Here is a 15,710-nt window from a genome sequence, read left to right on the forward strand (position 1 = left end):
GCCACTTCAAGAAGATTGGTGTTATGTAATACATTAATGATATAATACAATTTTATTTTGCTAAGGTTACAAAAGGAAAATGTTCAGTTATACAGTATTAGGCATTCATACAGTTTTATGTGTTGCAGCGTAATAGCATTACAGCGTCCTCTTTTAGACCTAGTCTTAAATCATTAAGAATATAGCGCAACCCAGAGAATGTGTGCTCTACGCTCGCTTGAGTAACAGGCAGAGCAACTGCTACTTCAGCAAGATTTTTTAGTGCACTTTCTTGTTGATAATGCCACCACTGGAAAATACACTCATTTTTACTGATACGTGAAGCTTTGGTGAACATTTTGATATGCTCAGCCACTTCACTCTCTTTGCTTGCGGTATCAGTTGCTCTGCTTACATCACTGACTCGGAGTAATTGCTCTACAATATCTACTGACCCAAGTGCTGAGTCACCTTCACCGTCACTATCGCCGCTCGTGAATGAATCATCTTTTGCCAGCATTGAGACTGACGACATAGTACTAGTAGAAGAAATAGTTTTAATTTTTTTCCAGAGTCCAAGAAGATGTATTTGACTAAGTTCCTTCTGTTCTTCGGTGAGAAGAACATTATATCTTCTGTCAAGATACACAGCAGATAGGAAAGCAGGGTCCCTAAGCAGAGAATCTTGCCGTTTTTCCATGGCTTGAAGGAGAAGTGGTGCTGTGACTGCAGTGCTTCTTTCCAAAACAACTTTGCACTTAACCCACTGAGCAAGGAATTCTCCAGCTGTGAGATTTTTCATCTGTAGTGCACATGTAGCACCACGGCAGAGCTTCTGTTATGTCACTTATTTTCTCCCAATCTTCATCTAAAATAAGTAAAGATTCATTAGCTAGCCAATTTGGTTCAAGAATAACTTTTTTTCAAGGACACTGTCCAACATATCATACGTTGAGCCCCATCTTGTTTCACAGTCTAGTTTTGGAAGTGATATGGAGATGTTTTGCACTGTCTGTTTTCAGAACATCATGCACACAGAGTTGCATGGTGTGTAAAGCGCACCTTACTGATGTAACACTTTTAGCTGCTAAGTGAATGTCATTTACTAAGTCATCTAACTTATTTTCAGCAGCTTCCAATACTTGTTCATCATCGTTTTCTTCATTGTCACTCAAAATTTCTTCACTGTTTCCTTCCTTCACCTGTGTATCACTCTGCATCAGTTTTCCTACTTTGATTACGTTTGATCCGTTATCTGTGGTTAACGAGTAAATTTGTTTTTCTTGTATTCCAATCTTATTCAAACAAGCTAGCAAAACTGATTTGATCTCTTCAGCTGTTGCCCTTTGTGTCATTTCCTTTACGGAGGCTGTCACTACCTTCAACTTGCCATTGATATCAGGGGTGCAGAGATCTAACTTCACACAAACCGAACGCTTATCGAACTCAGTCCTCAACTCAAGTCCTTTTTTCTCTGCGGCTTGAAGAGTCAGAGACCGAACAGCTCTTTGACTTAATGACATGCCAAGCTTGTTTGCAATGGGACCCATAAGCTTTGACATGGCTGTTTTCTCAAAAACAGATAAGAGCAATCCGTTGACAGTAACTGCTTCAACGACAAGTCCCTGCATCTCTTGCTTACTCATTGCGTATTCTTTCACTTCTGTTTTCTTTCTTTTTGCACACGAATCTTCGCTAATCGTACTGACAAAATAATTAGATATATTTTCTCTCTCCCGTTTCCTAGACGCATTGTTTTTGGCATTGTCCAGGAGTTTCTTATATTCCTCCGCATGTCGTCTTTTAAGGTGATCACATAATGGCTTTGAATGAAGTTCTGCGCCGGGCTTCGGTGTGTATGAGTAACCACATCCAGACACAAGGCAACTTGCTGAATTCTTCGTAATGGAGAAGAGCTCAACACCAACAAACTCTCGGTGCCGACCCATTGTGAGATTCTGTAAGACAAAAAAAATAGCATATTAGATTTAAAAACGAAAAAAAATGTGCTCATGGCTTGCACACAAAAAAAAATCTCTTCTCTCTCTCTCTCTCTCTCTCTCTCTCTCTAAACTATTATAATTTTGCTTGAATTCTTTAAATAAGGAAGAGAACATCATTCGAGTCTTACCTTATGTATGATCAAGCTTCTCTACTGAGTACTGCCTCCGTAGCACAAAAGCAGAGTGCAGCGGCAGTCTTGCGGGCAGCAGTCAGCAGGCCTCAGCGTCCTCACGGCGTTAGTGTCCTGACCTGAGCTGATGCAGTGTGCAGACCAAGTACTGACTGATGAATGATGATGAAGGGAGGGGTTAAAAATGCATTGTCACGTGTGTCAAAGCTGGGTCAAGGGTAGCCGGTGGTAACTGGTAAGAGCTAGCTAGGCCAAAGCAGAGGTCAAAACGGTCGCGGTAAAAGGTATTTCCAGTTACCAACTCATTAAAAAGGGAAAATGGACCTTCTCACCTGAGCGATAAGCCGATAAGTAGGTGGGGTCCCTGCCCAGCCTTTATGGTCACACACCTGGTTGACTTGGGCGGTGAGTCACCGCCCAAGTCAACCAGGTGTGTGACCCTGGGCGGTTGGGCGGCGGGGGCTTGGCTGCTTGCGACACCTATCTGAATTTGGTACGGAAATGGTACGATTAAGTACGAAAAAAAAATCGTACTTTCGTACCGTACCGAACTCGAAGGAAAATATCATACCGTAATATCGAACCGTACTTACATCCCCAAAAAAACCGTACCGTACCGTAATATCGTACCAAACCGTACCGTACTACATGCCCTGGTCATCGCTCCAAATCACGCTCTGATTGGTTCTAATATCTGAGAGGTTTGTTTTCTTCCAGACTTCAGGAATATGCGCCCGGGAATAGGATTCGCAAGTTATGACGCATCATTATAACAGGGTGTGGAATTTTTCATACCACCAATAAAGTTAAAATTATTGTTAAATAAATTCTTGTTTTCACAAAAAAATTATTTTATAAAGCAAATTATTGAGTAATTTTTGCCATCAGCAGCCAGATAATCACTATCATGGCAACGTTCAAACTTATTGCTGTATACACAATTTATGATCGAAATGTCTATAAATAGAACAGAAGTAGAGGGCTGTCATTGGCTAACAGCTCATGATGCCAACCCCAGCGAGCCAATTGTTTTTAGCTGTACTCTGAGAAAGAACGTTTACGCATGTGAAGCCGTCGATGACGTAAGTGGGTGTGTTTTAAATTCAACGTAGTTTTTATAGTGTATGTATTTTACTGATTACATGAAGAATAGAATGAATTCATTCCCATTACTTTGAGTGCAAAATTGTTGGTTCACACACACTGTGTGCATATGTACTAATACCTGTTGGTTAAAGACTTAAATTACAGTAGCAGTATCTTTTCCTGAGAGAGAGAGAGAGAGAGAGAGAGAGAGAGAGAGAGAGTGTTTGTCTCTTTAATCTCTCGAGGAATGTTAATCTATTTCTGACAACAAAATTTGCCCTTTTTTTTGTCTGCCAAAGATGTATTACCTGTACTATACATTTTTAAAACATTATGAATACAGAGAGTGTGCTTGTAAGGGCAACAAATTGCTCCTCTCCTCCCGTGTGTTACTCCTTCCAGATGTACATTAATCATGTCACGTATTTTACCCGTCTTTATTTCAGATTCTTTATGTACCTAATCTTATGTATCGTACGCCCTTTCCGCTGATATGTTTATCTACCTTTTGTTTGCCATGTAATGAATATTGTACGTATTTTTATGCTTGCCAGAAAACACAAATCTTGTATGGACGCAGCGGGGCCCTCGGGTCGCCCACTGCCTTTCCATCTGCTTTTTGTCTGGTAAACACCTGTCGAGAATAATAAAGAATCAGTCTTTCACTCCTGACATTTCTTGAACCTCATACTGGTGACCCTGGGTCACCAGTAGCGCAGTTTTGGCCCAGCCATTAACGGACTAACTGCAGCCGCACCCTACCATCAGAAAGCCTTTAGCGGACTAACCATGGCATAAAGTTTAGGCCTCTGATAGCACCCTCCCTAGCGGAAACCATGCCATTAATGGACTAAATACAGCGTACCCAGAAGGGCACGTTTTGGCACTTCGTTCGACCTCTCGAACAAATCAGCACCATTTAATGGAGTCGATACTGCACATTTTCCTGTGTTTTGGTGCGTGAAAGTAAAGATGTCAGAAGTAGAACCTCAGTGCGAACCCGTGAGCATCGTCTGCACGCCTCTTTCACCAACAAAGCCAGACACAGTCAAACTTCCCCCGTTCTCGCATCAAAACATGGCATCATGGTTCCAAAGAGCAGACGCACATTGTCGCATGGTGCTCATCTCAGATGATGCTACAAAATCAGACATAGTCATGACAGCACTCCCAGAAGAAGTATTCAACAGAATCTCCCCCTGGCTGGACGCGCAACTGGGCAAAGTCACATACACGGACTTAAAGAACAAACTGCTGAATTCCTAATCCATGCCCGTGTCTAAGAGAGCGCAGTGCGCATCCGACCTGTTATCCCAGCCCCTCAGAGATGCATCACCCAAGGAAGCCTGGGACCAGCTGCGGGGGTTGATAACACTCCCAGGTCGTGACGAGAACAGGAGGAAAAGGACAATAGACCTAACAAATCAATTTTCCTTCAGCACCTCCCACGGGAAGTTCGGCACCAGACAAGAGATGCAGAGAACCTACACATGGATGCCTTAGTCAACGACGCCCAGAAACTATATGAGGCCACCAAGGCCTCGACACACGCCGCCGACCTGGGAGCCTGCAACCTGTCAAAGGAAGATGGTGGCGACGATGGAGACATCAACACCATTTATAAGAAGAGACCGCCACTCAGAGAGCACAAGACATGGCCAAACCCGGCGTGGTGTTTCTACCATAGAAAGTTCGGGACCAACGCCAGAACCTGCAGGCCTCCGTGTTCTTTCACAAAAAATGACAAAGGCGGCCACAAGTAACAGCTGTGGCCGCGAAACCCAACTCCTCCCGCCCATCAGGGTTTTTCATCACGGACGAGATTTCCAAACGCTGCCTGCAGGTTGATACAGGGGCAATGCAGTCCATCTTCCCGCCATCCAGGGAAGGTTTAGAAAAAATATCTGACTCAGTACCCGCCCTCATAGCAGCAAACAGAACTCCCATCCGCACTTATGGCACGACAACCTGGGCTATCTCAATCCTGGGGCGCAGATACTACTGGCCTTTCGTCATAGTGGATGTTAAGTTCCCTCTGCTGGGCGCGGACTTCCTAGGGCACCACGGACTTCTAGTCGATGTCACCAGGCAACACCTCCTCGACACAGGGACGTGCCATTCCCGTCAGCTCTCCACCGGACCCAGGATGCCCTCCATCTGCTCCACAGCCCCCAACAGCTACTTGTCCCTCCTACAGGAGTTCCCGGACATGTTCAAACCAGAACTGCACCAGTCACCTGGGGCTTCAGCAAAGCACAGCATCTTCCACCACATCACCACGACGGGCCCACCAACCCATGCCAAGTTCCGACGTCTGTCCCCCCAGAAGTTACAAGATGCCAAACGGGCCTTCACAGAAATGGAACGCATGGGCGTCTGTAAAATGGCATCAAGCCCGTGGGCGTCCCCACATTCCTGTTGGACGGCGAAGTTTGCGAAGAAGTGGGCAGGTGCCCCAGAGTTCCCCCGCAATACCTGCCTGCAGACACACCCGCTTCCCCACCAAGGCGGGGCCCAGGGCGGCCCAGGAAACACGTCCAGCCAACCCCAGGTGTCAGCTCCACCCTGCGCCCACAGTTCTCCAGAAGCAGGGGCCCACTCAAGCCCGTGGGCGTCCCCGCATTCCTGTTGGACAGCAAAGTTTGCAAAGAAGTAGGCAGGCGCCCCAGAGTTCCCCCGCAATACCTACCTGCAGATGCACCCACTTCCCCACCAAGGTGGGGCCCAGGGCTGCCCAGGAAACACATGCCAACCCCAGGTGTTAGCTCCACCCTGCGCCCACAGTTCTCCAGAAGCAGGGGCCCACTCCGACTGCCCCAGTGCCTCCATGATTAATATTGTTTCATCCAGTAATTGTTCCTCTAATTATTGTCTTGGGGTGGGGGAGTATTTGTAAGGGCGACAAATTGCGCCTCTCCTTCCTTGTGTTTCTCCTTTCAGACGTACATTAATCACGTCATGTATTTTACCCGTCTTTATTTCAGATTCTTTATGTACCTCATCTTATGTATCATTGTACAGCCTTTCCGCCAATATGTTTACCTACCTTTTATATGCCATGTAACGAATATTGTACGTATTTTTATGCTTGCCAGGAAACAAATTCTGTATGGACGCAGCGGGGGGCATCGGGTCGCCCACTGCCTTTCCATCCGCTTTTTGTCTTATAAACACCTGTCGAAAATAATAAAGAATCAGTCTTTCACTCCTGAAATTTCTTGAACCTCACACGCTTAATACTCATTGGTTAAAGAGACTCAAATTAGCAATATCTTTTCCTGAGAGAGAGAGAGATTATTTTAAGGCCTGGCAGCTGTACAATTATTTTATTATCTTGGATTTTTTTTATTCTTGGGATTGTGAACCTTACTGTATTTCATGTACAGAATCATACATTTTTTCCCTAGAAAATCACTTTAAAATTTCTTTCTATATGCGAGGGTGCGCCTTCTACCAGCAATCTGTTTTTCATTTATCCATACTAACAACAATTTTTCTATTTCATCTATTATGGGAGGCCTCTGTTTTGTCAAACTTGTAACCCCCTTAGTGTCACTAATATCTTTTATTGCCTCTTTGTGATTTAAAAATATAGGGATCTCGGCAGCTTAAACTGAGACGCTATACTCAGTCACACATGAATATTCGCCTCTTTCATACTTTTCAATAATCTCTTTTTTAAGTTCAGTTGTGGTTCTTACCGTTTTCTTTTTCTGCTTGTCTGCAATGGCTTTCTTGGGAACCATGTTTTTATCAAAATACAGTGCAAAAAGCCATAAAAACTAATGAAATAGATCAAAACACTGAAGCACAGCCGAGTGGGGTTTAAACAACACCTGGGAACAATGCCAACTAGTGCCGACTGACTGAAACAAAACACTTTGTTTACAAATATCACGTGGTTTATTAGGTCGGATTCTGGTTTTTTGTTCAAGCTCCAAAGAAAATTTACTCTAAATTTTGTGCTGAAATCCAATTATGTCGAGTTCTGGTACTGTCGAGGACCGCGGTTCTACTACTTTACTGGATGAACCTACCTTTAACCAGTATCTAGGTTCCAAAATAAGTAATGAATCTATGAACAGCGTCAGTCTTTCTTTTTTTATTTCACTCACATAGCAACCCCCTCAACATGCGACCACCTTGATGTGGTGAGGGGGCTCTTGAACCCTTGGAATTTGTTCCCAGGTTTGAGTCCAAGATACCCATATGTCATTACATATTACTTTGGGTTAATTTTTGTGGAAGTTGCCACTTTCGGTCAAATTTATTGGAAAATTTATTGGACCTTACAAATAGGAAAAGATATCATAGCTGGGACTGGATTTATATCTGAAGCTGATAGTTGGAACTGTGGTAGGATCAACGAGTATAGAGAAGTAAAGAGAGGACACTCGTGTCTCCCTTTTGTAACTGCGAGTGACGGTGGCGTCTCTACCGGCAGGCACATAATTCGAGTTGGAAGATGTCAACAACATGACAGGGACAAAGTTCTGTGCTGCAGTTAATTGCCATAATTCAACAAAGAAAAGGCCCGAATTATCATTTTTTCGATTCCCCAAAGACAAGAAAAGGTGAGTGATATGTTTTTAGTTACATTTTATCAAAACTAAGTTCACACTGTACTCTAAACTCTGCTTTGGTTTTTTCATTCACCATGTTTTGTCTAGACACTACAATGGTTACTGAGTGTTGTTGTAGCGAATCAGGCATTCTCTTACTGCCCAAGCTATTTCATATAGCAGTGTTTGTTTGTTTAACTGGGTTTCCCCAGAAACTGTCAGAGTCATAATCGCTTAGATTTCTTCTTTCTTGATTCTTCTTTGGGTGGTCTCTCTTGATTCTTCTTTCTTGTCTCTTCTTTCGTTGATTGTGTACATTATTCTTCTGCCCCTGTTGTCACATAAACTTCCCTGTAAAAATTGAGCACTGGTGGTGTAGTGTGGTATGAGGAGAAATGTGCTAAGTAGAAGTTTGTTTGAATTTTTAATTATTTTATATATTTTGATTAATTAATTAATTTGGTTGATATGACACCCTTTCACAAACTGTCAAATGCTCATGATGAGGAATGTATTGTGTGTGGATTTAAGAGTACTACAGACTTTGTTGAGAAGATGGACCAATTGTTCAGCTGTTTCAATAGTGGAACTCGTACCAGTATGCAAAAATGCGACATGCCATGAGTCTGAAATCAGGTCACAAGGAATTTCTAGTTAACTGCCTCACATGGTTGGATGGTGTCAAATCACTTAGTCCATGAAAGCTGCCTTGCCTCTCTGGATGGCTTATGGCAATCAAAGGTCTGTTACAGCTGTGGGATGAGTTACATTTAAAGTACAAGCTGTCTTACCTATTAACCAACAGGCTCAATCAAAATTGTTTGGAGAATTTATTTTCAATAATTCGGCGGAAAGGTGGGCACAGGGACAACCCAGATGCATGTCAGTTTGTAAGGACGGGATTCAGTGACATACTGGCTGGGTGTTGACTGGTTTATTGGTGGTTCCTTACTGAATGAATGTACAGAATCTTCGAAGATGTTATTGGCCTGTGTGAGTCGCAAAGTAGCACCTACACACAGACAGGGGAAAACAGAGGTAATGATTCGGACATATGTATTTGTCGGCAGACAAACAGATGGCGATTGTGAAAGACAATAAACGTACAGTGATAAATCATATATCAATGGAAAGGCCAAGAAATTCCACATATGGCCAGTTGCATGAGATTCGAGACAGATTAATGAATACAATGCAGTAGCATAATATACGTGAAATGGCGAGACGTTTGGCGTCTTCATAAACAGAAACATACATACAGTTTGTTACAGAAGATTTGGTGGAACATTATAAGTACATGATTGGAATGCTTGCATGGCAATGCAAGTAGTGGTGATTGTACATAAATCGAGACAACAATGGTTAGGGAGAAACAGACATAAATATTGTATGGTAGAAGTTGCGTTCTTTGAGAGAAAACGGGATGTTCTTGTTCCCTCTTTGTCTGGGTCCCTCCGAAGATATGACGCACGCACGCACACACACGTGTGCTCGAAAGAGACCGTCGCATCGTTGCGATGGGTCTCTTACTACAAGTTCAGGAGTGCATTCTGCCAAGTCACGGTGGATGCTAACTGCCAAGAAGACATTGATACCTTCTTGGTAACTCTGAACAATATAATATAGGGACTTCAGCTTTTGCAAAATCTGCAGTGAATGTCACACATTCTTCTCTGCCGATTCGGGGAGACCTACCACTCGGGGAATGCAGTTTGTTAGCATATATCATAGGTTTCATTTTGCATAAAATTCGTCACAAGGTTTGTAGAGAATGCAGGACAAAGCTTTAAAGTACGCTTGATCCACACAACCCTGTTCATTCTTTCCTTTCCAAGAAGACTTATGGTAACACACTAGGAGAGGAGCTAATTGTGCCAAGTACAGTCCTTTCCGACCTGATTACTCAGATGAAAAACGAGTATAGAAAGATGGTTTCTTACATTTACTACATAAACAGAGTTCACTACAGACTTGTGACGGGCTTGAAGGAGAAGGTGCATGGAAAGTTTTTTGCTTGTTCTGTGTGCAACTGCAGGTTCTTCATTGTCAACCTCTTCATACGCATCCGCCTTCATCACACTTTAAAAGATACAAACAAAAGTCTTTCAGTTGTAGGTTGAAAGAACCGAAAGCTCATGAAGTTCAGTATCTGTAATACTGAAAACATATACTTGCAGTGTAGGGCCCAGATCATCCAGATGTACACTCGGCAACAATGAAAAAGCGACCTCTTCCAAAATTATTCGTTTGATATGGAAAAAAAAAAGAAGTATCTGGCAGCTTTTCTACTGCACCCCATGTTTTAGTGATGTTATTGTTTCATCTTCTCTCTCTCTCTCTCTCTCTCTCTCTCTCTCTCTCTCTCTCTCTCTCTCTCTATATATATATATATATATATATATATATATATATATATATATATATATATATATATAATGGAATTGCAAAATAGGTAAATTAAACAAATAGGATAGATAATTATTTATTCCAAAATTATGAGTGAAAATATTGAACCAAAAATTTATTTATTGCACCTCTTACAACCTTTCAAAAATATTAAGGTCTCGTCTGTGTAAACTTAATCTTTTTTCCTTCTCTCTCTCTCTCTCTCAGTAATTTACATGATCTCCCTTTTTATCTATTACTTTCCCCAATCGCTTTGACATAGATCCGACTAGACTTCCACAAATGTTTTCATAGCGTGTAGGCCTACATAATTCCCACACCGATTTAGCGTGCTTGATTAAACCAGTTTTATTCTTGGCCTTGCTAGCATCCCAGTGGCTAACCAGTTTTGCCCATAGATTTTCTATGGCATTTAAATCTGGCGATTTAGCAGGCCATTTAATTCTTATAATTTCAGGATGATCATTTAACCAATCTCTTAATAATCTTGAATTATGGATGGGGCAGTTATCCATAACAAGATATATAGGTTCCAGTTCCGGGATCTGCTGCGCCTTAGCCGTTGGTATCAGTGCTTGGTCCAGTATTTCAATATATTGTGTGCTATTCAGTCTTTCTTCAATTTCAATAAGTTCCCCTGGTCCACTATCTGCCATCCAGCCCCAAAGTGCTGCTGTTATTCTCCCACTCCGTCTTGTTGGCTGGATGTTTTCTCGGTCACATCTGTTATATAAGTAAAACACAAACAAGTAAATATATATATATATATATATATATATATATATATATATATATATATATATATATGTATATATATGTGTATGTATATATATATATATATATATATATATATATATATATATATATATATATATATATATATATATATATATATATATTCTTATGCTGTGGTTTTCATAATGCAGTAATCTCCCCGTGTTTATGTGTGAGTTGTTGTATAACTGTATAATTTTGTATTCAGAGTTAGCGTAAAGTTGCAGTGATTAAACGCTATGTGGTTTGAGAGAGGACGGTAGGTGTAGAGAGGAGGGACAGAGGCTGATTGTTCTATAGAGATGCAATTTGTTTAGTCGGTATTCAAAACTTGCTGAGATTAACACCTTCTCATATGACTAAATCTATTAGTGTACAAGACGTTAGGGGACTCAAAAAAAAAATACTGTGGAAAAACCTACCACGTAGATAGACGCCCATACAGAGGAGTCCACATTGAGAGACCATTATCCGGATGGAAAGGAGCTGCTTTTTTCGCTCCCAATCTCTCTCCCTCTCTCTCTCTCTCTCTCTCTCGCTCACTCTTGTTGTAACGTAATTGATATTTTGGTAGACGATGGTCGCTCATATCCTTTAACTGTTTAATTCCTTAGTAAATGTGTCTGAGTTATCTGAACAGTGTATTTTATTAAGTGTGTGTGTAATGGCGCCTGATTAAAAACACGAAGCAATTTGGTACCAAGTTATTGTAACATAATTATTGGGTTTTAGTGCACTAAAATAATATTTAGAATGGTTATATGTAAAGATACCTTTTCACCTTTTTAATATTTTTTCGTGTTATATGTTTTATGCTTTATCTTTTGAAGAATTTTTCTTTCATACATATATGTGATGTGTTTGCTATTGCCTTAATTTTTGCTTTACATTATTTGATATTTAATTTTTTGCAGAGTATATTTCTGTGTCTTTTGTATCCGCATTTTTACATGATTGATTTATTTGCTTTATTTTGTTTAACATTTGGGAATTAATTTACTTACAGTATATTTCCTTTCAATCAAGATTTGTTATTTAACAATTTAAATTTTACTTGAATAATTTTTTGATTGATTAATAAATTAATTTCTGATTTAATTTTGACTGATAATTAATTCAGATTTAATCCAATTTTGTTTTGTTTTCAAGAAATAATAATTTCCCTGAGACTGTTAAATGTCATGTATAATCTTTGAATTTAGAAATAAATTTTTTTGGCATGTGTTTGATTTTTGGAGGTGTGTGAGAAACATGGGATTACACTCAATCCGTCTAAATTCAAGTTTTGTAGGCGGGAAGTAGAATTTGTGGGTTATCAGTTGGGTTGGGATGCCTACCAACCAACAGCGGATAGGCTATCAGCTGTCAAGGATTTCCCCATGCCGTCGGAGCCGTCTATAGGTGACATTCGTGCATGGCATGGATTAGTGAATCAGCTGGCCCCATTCAAGGCCATGGCTCCTGTAATGGCTCCGTTTAGGGATCTGCTTAAGAAGCCATCAAAGAAAAAAGTATATTGGGATGATCAGCTGCAACAAGAATTCGAGAAGGCAAAGAGTACTACTTGTCAGTTAGCCAAAGAAGGCCTGAGGTACTACGACAAATCACGGCCGCCGTGACAGACTGGTGCAGAGAGGGTATCGGATTTGTGGTACTGCAACAATATTGCAACTGTGTTACGGTGGATACCCCTTTCTGCTGCAAAGGGGGATGGCGTTTGGTGTTATGTGGCAGCAGACATCTCGCCTCTACTGAAGCGGGGTATGCTGCAGTTGAGGGAGAGGCCCTAGCAGTAGTGTGGTGTCTGAAAAAAGCCAGGCTTTTCTTGTTAGGCTGTCCGAATTTGACATTGGTTACGGACCATCGTCCCTTAGTGAAACTGTTTGGTAACAGGGAGTTAAAGGATATTACTAATACCAGATTATTTAGGTTAAAGGAAAAGACATTGCAGTATCATTTCAGCATCAAATATTTGCTTGGAAAAAGAAACTGTGTGGTTGACACACTCTCCCGCTACCCCTCCATCCGTGCTAAGCCAGAAGACGAAGATTTGGAATTCAGCGATGACCTCATGGTTGCTATGGTAACCACCTTGGCGGCAGCGCTTGAGGTGGAGGACATAGTCGTGATGGATCAAGAGACTGTTGTCAGTGCCGCTCGAGATGACACGGTGTACCAGTTGCTACTGACGAGAGTTTACAATGGCGAGTGGCCTCAGAGCAAGAGTTAAGAGCTCGAGTGTTTAAAACGTTTCTTTGGTGTGAGAGATCGGTTAGCAGTATCAGGCCAATTGATAGCGTATACCTGTGACCAAAGGTGTGTACGTTTGGTCAACCCAGAAAGTTTACGGCAGCGGGTAGCAGCTAACATGCACAGCGGTCACCAAGGTTTAGACTCTATGTTAAGAAGGGCCCGTCAATCTGTGTATTGGCCGGGCATAACAGGTGACTTGGAGCATCAAAGGGCAAAGTGTCAAGTATGTGAGACACACACCCCATCGCAGCAGCAAGAACGTTTGATCATGACGCCCCCACCAGAGTACCCCTTTCAACAGTTTGTGGCTGACCTCTTCCAGGTCCACGGATGCACGTACTTGGCTTTTGCTGATAGGCTGACTGGTTGGGTAGAGGTGGCCCATCTGCCTAATGGTGCCATGTCAGGACATCTCATCAAGAAATTCAGAGGGTATTTTATCAGATGGGGTGCCCCAGAGGAGCTGGCTACCAACGGTAGAACCAATTTGTCGAGCGAGGAGATGAACAATTTTCTAAGGAGATGGGGCGTGTCATCCAGGGTATCATCAGCTTTATATCCCCAATCAAATGGGCGCGCAGAAGCAGGTGGCGAGGTAGCAAAACGCGCCATCAGTGACCACCTAGTCTAGATACGGATCAGGTCGCCAGAGCCCCCTTGCAGTATCACAATACCCTGTTGCACGGAGAAAAAGTGTCGCCAGCTCAGTTGGCTACTGGTCGATGCCTGAGGGACTCGGTGCTCATCGCCCGCCAGTATATATGTATCGAGAGAATAGAGAAAAACGTATTTTTTCTAAGTGGAAATATCCTATTTCCATTTTGGGTCAGTACGAAAGGACCATAAACTCATAAATCTCCCAGCCTGTCACAACAAGTCGCCAACCACATCTTCAAGAACACACCAGCACTAACGAGGCGCTAAGAGAAATTGCATCTGGCCGTGCCTTTGAAATCCATGAGGGTCCTGCGAAGGTTAGTAGAGTGTGGGAAAACACCCTCACCCCCCTTGACTTCGAAGGAGAGCCCAAGGAAATAAGCCACGGCCACAGGTCAAGCCTAGATGTTTTGGCCAATCAAATGCCATCAGTGCCAGAGACCTAGAGACGTCCTACAAGGAGCAAATACCCAATAATCAACAGGAATTCCTTAAAACACACCTCCAAAAGTTGGAATGAAGCAAGTGGAGGAGGTGCCTCAGGAAAGCAGTACCTGCCCTGAATATGACGTCATGGTTGACACACGGGAAAATGGGAGATATAAGGACAGGCAGACACGAAAAGACACGGAGAAAAGAGAGACAGAGAAAAGTCAGAGAGAGAGTCGAAAGGGGAATCAGTGTAGAAAAGAGCAGAGTCTAAGCAGAGTGGGAAGATAGAGAGAGAGAGAGAACTATTCCAAAGTGAGGGGAAGCAGAAAAGACAGAAAGAGAAGAAGTGTGTTAGTGAAGAAAGACTCTCTCAAACAATAGTCCCCGTAATCTAATTCGTTTAGTCTCTCGAAACCATTATTTTAAAATCTCGAAACCATTAAGAAACAGTTAAGAAACTATAGGTGGAACTGTAAGACAAGAAGTGCAAATAAAGAAGAAATGGGAACAATTAATCATTGTCCCTTTAACCTTGGTAATTTATAATTTAATAACTGTTTTTAAAGAACCACTTGTTCCTGGTATAAATAACTTCCACGCCGCCTGCCCGGTGCGCTACCATAGAGTTGGGCCCTCTGAAGGAAAGAAACAGGGTCCGACGCTGGTGGCGAGCGGTGGGATCACGAGAGCTAAGTGGGATATCAACAGCTAAGTGAGATAACCGCGGGTGTACAGGTAGTGATCACGAACAGTTGGCGAAACAGTGAAGTGAGATAAACAATTGAAAATAGAATAAACAAGTGATCAAAGAAAAACACCAAAGTCAAAACATAACATACGCCACTCTGCAAAGAAGAAATAAAATACGGCCCACGCAAACACACACAACGCTACGACAGAGCAGAAGACTATGCCACAGAGAGAGAGAGAAGGATGCCCTTTTCCTCTCGCCGCCACCGATGATTCCCGTGACCGAGTGAGAGCAAGATCCCCAGCTAAGGCGCAGTGACGGAAGGACGCTGAAGAAGAAGGTGAAGAAGAAGACGAACGAACAACCCAACCCTTGGACGAAAGCCTACGAATAACAAAATCAAGCTGCCGAGAGAATATTCGCAGAAAGACAAGAAAAAAACAACACACAGTAAGAATGTCCTTACGGTCACACACACACACGTAGAAAATTTTTTTCTTTGAGTTAGAAGCACACAAAATTAAGTCGACTAAGAACACTTGTATTGATATTCATTTGAAAACACAAAACTCATACGTAAATTAAATAGACTTAGCAACAAGAGTTTTTTTTTTCTTTTTCTCTTTCTTTAACTAAGCACCTATCGAGCTTTTTACTAAATTTTATCCAACATTTGGTATTACTAAACTTTATTTAACGTTTGGCATGACTAACCCATAATTTCTGTATTTTATTT

General features: G+C 42.0%; 1 protein-coding gene across 1 annotated transcript; it reads right to left on the bottom strand.

The window, feature by feature from the left end:
- Nucleotides 1-372: 372 nt before the first annotated feature.
- Nucleotides 373-2,768, bottom strand: LOC136844266 (uncharacterized). The gene is made up of 2 exons (XM_067113251.1): nucleotides 2,111-2,768; nucleotides 373-1,937 (listed from the first exon to the last, which is right to left on the bottom strand). Exon 2 carries the CDS (start codon nucleotides 1,926-1,928, stop codon nucleotides 948-950), a length of 981 nt encoding a protein of 326 aa, XP_066969352.1. The 5' UTR covers nucleotides 1,929-1,937; nucleotides 2,111-2,768; the 3' UTR covers nucleotides 373-947.
- Between the last annotated feature and the right edge of the window lie 12,942 nt (nucleotides 2,769-15,710).

Source organism: Macrobrachium rosenbergii, chromosome 12, assembly GCF_040412425.1.
Source record: "Macrobrachium rosenbergii isolate ZJJX-2024 chromosome 12, ASM4041242v1, whole genome shotgun sequence".
NCBI classification, from domain to species: Eukaryota; Metazoa; Arthropoda; class Malacostraca; order Decapoda; family Palaemonidae; genus Macrobrachium; species Macrobrachium rosenbergii.

Excerpts from the sequence above, each read along its gene's own strand:
- LOC136844266 (XM_067113251.1), bottom strand. The coding sequence starts at position 1,928 with ATGGGTCGGCACCGAGAGTTTGTTGGTGTTGAGCTCTTCTCCATTACG.